The sequence below is a fragment of the Gekko japonicus genome, unplaced genomic scaffold (assembly GCF_001447785.1).
Source record: "Gekko japonicus isolate JY-2015 unplaced genomic scaffold, Gekko_japonicus_V1.1 scaffold3627, whole genome shotgun sequence".
NCBI classification, from domain to species: Eukaryota; Metazoa; Chordata; class Lepidosauria; order Squamata; family Gekkonidae; genus Gekko; species Gekko japonicus.
In genome coordinates, this window is record NW_015170383.1 from 4,848 (window position 1) to 9,906 (window position 5,059).

Consider the following 5,059-nt stretch of genomic DNA (forward strand, 5'->3'; position numbering starts at 1 on the left):
CCCCCCAGCGCCTATGCCACTATCAAGGCGTCCCCAAACTTCGATGCCGAGAGAGATGCCGTGGCCATCGAAACAGCTCTCAAGACCAAAGGTTTGTTGTGATGAAGACTTTCCTGCTGTGTTGTCTGCTGTCATTTCCCAAGGACAACCCAGAAACCGCAACTCGGTCAGAATTTGGCTGCCTGTTCTAGGAACGAGCCAACAGGAACACATTTTGCCTTTTCAAACAGCTACCTTAGTTGCCCGGGTCTTTTAGATCCTGGGCTCTTACACACTGGGCGATTCCGCACTGGCTTTTCCCTCCGTCGTTTTACGAACCCCATGTTGGAACCAATGTTCCCTCTAAGCTGTGGAGTCTTGTGAGCAAAAATTATACTTTGTGAGCTACTGGTATTAGAGTTCTGAGCAAGCGATTTGGTTACTGCATAACTTAGTTTGCTCTGGAGCAATGTTCCCTCTTGTGAGCAAAAATTCTGCTTTGTGAGCTACTGACATTAAAGTTGTGAGCGAGTTATGTAGTAGTTGTTGCAGAATCACTTGCCATTGCCCTGATCCACAAATGGCTTCTATCATTAGTCCATTATCAAACAGCTACCTTAGTTGCCCGAGTCTTTTAGATCCTGGGCTGTTACACACTGGGCGATTCCGCACTAGAGGGAACACTGGTTGGAACAGAAATTCCCCCTCTGCATAGCACGCTGCTGTCCCTTTCTTTGATCATCAGACTTTATGGTACCCCCTACACTGGCCGCCGCTTTCACTTTCTTTGATCATCGGGTTTCACAGTACCTTCTGCATAAATGTATGGCCGCTCAGGGGTGACTTTGCAGTCGGTACGGCGTTGCCCCCTGGAGTATTTGAATGTGGTTTTGAGTGGCACTTTTCCCTCCCAGTTGAGAAAATGTGGAGCGAATGCCAGATGCAGAATCGCCCCCTGTTCCAAGCTGCACCCTTTCTATCTGGGAGGGAGAGCTCCAGCATGCGTTTGGAAGTTTCGCAGCTGTGCCTCTTTGCCTCTGTTGGTGTACGCACGCCAGGCGACGTTTAGGGCATGACTTCGGGCAGCAAAGATGGTTCTCGCTTGACAAGCTGAGTTTGCCATATTTAATGAGCTTTGGGATGGAGCCCGGACAAAATTGTAGCCGACTCCCTTGGTCTGGTGCTAATTTGTCTGCATTTGATAGGGACTCTCCGGCTCACCTCACCCCCCAAAACACAGCAGAGAAGAAATCCCGCTTTTGAGAGTGTCTCTCATCACAACGACTGCCGTATTGTGGCTTTGGTTTTTGACGTGGGGTAGGAGAGCTTTTGCGATGGGAGAGAAAAGTCTGGCACTAAATAAATGCATGCACATTTGCAAAGATTACAGGGAGGGTGGGGTCAGAGGGGGCGATGGGGTGTTTCTTGCCTCCTGCAGCAGCTGCAAATGCCTTCTCCCTTTTCCTCTCAGGGCTATTCTGCATTCTCTTTTCCCTTGCAAGTTCCTGTGTCTTTAGGGAAGGGGTTCAGCGCTGCATGTCTTTTGCTCCCTCTAGTGGTCGATTCGATATTACAGTGGGTTATGTCCAGCGTATCTCCTTGCCATTTTAAGCTGTGGGTTTTTATGCCGGGCATGAACTGGTGTAATATCGAATTGACCACTAGAGGGAACAAAACACATGTGGAACCAGGGCTATTTTTGGGCAGGAACGCACAGGAACGGAGTTCCAGCTGGCTCCCAAGTTGGCCACACCCAGCAGGAACTCATTAGCATAACAGGCCACACCCAACAGCAGCAACTCATTAGGATTGGCTACAATTAGGGGTGTGTGGCCTAACATGCAAAAGTCCCTGGGTTTTGACAACAAACAAGGTGAAGAGAATAAGAAGCAAAAGGTGGGTGTGGTTGGATGACCACACTTCTGGTAACATGGGGTGTGGCCTAATATGCTAATGAGCCACACTGTCAGGGGTGTGGCCTAATATGCTAATGAGTTCCTGCTGGGCTTTTTCTACAAAAAAAGCCCTGTGTGGAACACACCCCCACCCCCCAAAGAAACAGGAGCTTGTAAGTGAAGAGAATGAGAAAAAGCCCTCTGCTCGGATCTCTTCTGTCTCCAGAGCCAGACCGGGGAAGAGGAGTTAAACTGAGAGTGCCAATTTGGACAGAGGGATTGTCAGACACCCTCCTCCGCTGTTTGTTCCCTGCTTTCCAAGAGAAACACACAGTTGGGGCCTCTGTGTCTCCCTTGTGAGGCCTGGTTTGGCTCTTAGAAACCCAACCCATGGGGAAAAAATAATTTCACACCCGAGACTGCGTGACGGTACATTAGCATCTGCGCGGTCAATGGTTAGCCTAAAATGCACTAATTAATGCAGACAGACAGCTGCCTGAATTATTTATCAGACAATTCTTGTCCAATTTATGAGTCTTGAGTTGTTCAGAAGCTCTCTGGTACTTCCTGTTACTCTCGTTTCACACGTCCAGAGGTCTGTGCATCGGTCCTCCTCCCTTTCCTTCCTCCCTTCCTTTGCACACGGTGAGCGAATGGCTTCCCTGTTTTCCGGTAAGCCGTAGTTTGCAGTTGCATCCGAGCTGGCGGAACTGCAAGAGACTGGAAGCTTCGACGTTTCCTTAGGGAACTGAAAAGAAGCCGCACCGACCGAATGGCACCTACATTTTCACTTGAGCGAATTCCCTCGGGAAAAGGGAGTACAAATAATTTCAACAATTGAATAACCTAGACAGTGGGAACGTCTGGAACGAAGGCCTCAAACGAGGCTGTGGAGAAGTGCTGAAAGGAGAGGAAAAGATAATATACCTTGACCCAGAGCTGAATGCTTCAATTAACTATCAGAAACACTGACGTTTTGTAGAAGAAGAAGAGAGACTGGATTTATACCCTGCCCTTCTCTACCCGAAGGAGTCTCAGAGCAACTTAGAATTCCTGTCCCCACAACAGACTTCATGTGAGGTAGGTGGGGCTCTCAAGGACTGCTCGGTTGAGAGAACAGCTCTGAGAGAACTTGTGACTCAAGAGAGCTCTCTCAGCCCCACCGACCTCACAGGGTGTCTGTTGTGAGGAGGGAAAGGGGAAGGAGGTTGTAAGCCGCTCTGAGGCTCCTTCGGGTAATGGAGGGCGGGGAAGAAATCCAATCTCTTCTCTTTTCTTCTTCTTGCTTGCTGAGCTCTGCTGATTGAGTGCATGAGATTTTAGGTTTCGGGGAGTGGCTTCTAGACCTTGCCATGAGCTGGCTGCCTTCCGGCTCTCGTTCCCAGGTTGGCAGCACTACGCAGAAACTGCTGCCAGTCTGCATAGATGAGACTGACCTTGATAGGGCAGGGGTCTCATTCAGTGTAAGGCGGCTTCATGCATTCTTGTATGAGAGAGGGGGGCTGTGTGGCTCACTGGAAGAGCCTCTTCTCAGCATGCAGAAGGTCCCAGGTTCAATCCCTGACATCTCCAGTTAAGAAGGACCAGGTGGTAGGTGATGGGAAAGACCTCCACCTGAGACCCTGGAGAGCTGTAAAGAGGGTCCGTGGCTCAGTGGCAGAGCCTCTGCTTGGCATGCAGAAGGTCCCAGGTTCAATCCCCGGCATCTCCAGTTAAAAAGGACCAGGCAGGAGGTGAAGGGAAAGACCTCCACCTGAGACCCTGGAGAGCTGTAAAGAGGGGCTGTGGGTCAGTGGAAGAGCCTCTGCTTGGCATGCAGAAGGTCCAAGGTTCAGTCCTCGGCATCTCCAGTTTTAAAAGGACCAGGCAGTAGGGGATGTGAAAGACCTCCGCCTGAGACCCTGGAGAACGGCTGCCAGTCTGAGTAGGCAATCCTGACCTTTTGATAGACCAGTGGTCTGATTCAGTAGAAAGCTGTTCTGAAGCAGTAGAAGAAATTTACAGTCTGGTGGCAACTTTAAGGCCAACAATGGTTTAATCAAGGTATGAGCTTTTGTGTGCGTGCACACTGTTTCAAACATATTGGAATGGAAGGTAAGAGTTCAGACCCTGTCTATAAGATTGAACCTTACCTTCCATTCCAAAGTATTTCAAAAAGTGTGCCTGCACACGAAAGCTCATACCTTGAATGAACCTTTGTGGGTCTCAAAGGCGCCCCTGGACTCCAAATTTTGTTCTCCCCTGTGGGTCAGTCGTGCCTTAAAAAAGAAATCTTTGAATGGCCTTTGCGTGTGGGCACCGTCGACCTGGGAAGTGCTCCTGGACAAAATTGCATCAACGGCATGTTTTCAGACATGCAAGTACTTTCCGTCACAGAACAGAAGGCAGACTTGCAGGGACCTGTGTTTTGCTGGGATGGGCGAGTCCTGCCCCCTCGCGCTGGCAGGTTTTCCCTGGAGGAGGGCCAGGATTCCTGCAAGTGAGCAATTCACCTTGGGCGTGGCGGCGGCAGCAACAGTTAGATATAATCTCTGCCAGAAGACTTTGCTGTCCTGTCACTGGTATTGGGAAGTCCCCGGAGGTTCCTGCTCTTTGGAACCATCCGAGAAGCATAAATACTTTATGTTTGGTCACAGAATGTGTGCTGCCCCTCTTTTACCGAGGGTTGCAACTTGGGGATGGAGAATTCCTGCAGATTTTAGGGGCGGAGCCTTGGAGGGCGGGGCTTGGGGAGGGGAGAGTCCACCCTCCAAAGCAGCCATCTTCTCCAGGGGGACTGATCTCCAGAGATCGGTTTCACAGGGTAGCCATGTTGGGTCTCCCGCCGAAGAGCTGGATTCGAGTCCAGAAGCACCTTCGAGACCAACCAGATATTTGGGGTTATGCGCTTTCAAGAGTCGTTTGTCAGAGACCCGGGGAATCAGTTGTAATTCTGGGAGATCTCCGAGGTCCCACCTGGAGGCTGGCAGCCCGACTTTGACACTGGAAGCCCAGGTGTGCTGTGTGATAGCAAAACTAGTAAGGACAATATGGTTTTTTTTTTTGGGGGGGGCGAAGTTTATCTGTTTGCCCGGTAGTCCAAAGAGTCCATAGAATCAGAGTTGGAAGGGTCCTCCAGGGTCATCTAGTCCAACCCCCGGCACAATGCAGGAAATTCACAAATACCTCCCCCCCCCACTGGTCTG

General features: G+C 50.3%; 1 protein-coding gene across 1 annotated transcript in view; it reads left to right on the forward strand.

Annotated features, from left to right (window-relative positions):
- Positions 1 to 5,059, forward strand: part of ANXA2 (annexin A2) — a gene marked incomplete at its 5' end in the record, with an annotated part of 32,240 nt that overhangs the window by 3,150 nt on the left and 24,031 nt on the right. The window contains 2 exons of the mRNA XM_015418258.1: positions 4 to 91; positions 725 to 732. Of these exons, the coding sequence (XP_015273744.1) occupies positions 4 to 91; positions 725 to 732 (96 nt within the window). The remainder of the gene's footprint in view (positions 1 to 3; positions 92 to 724; positions 733 to 5,059) is intronic.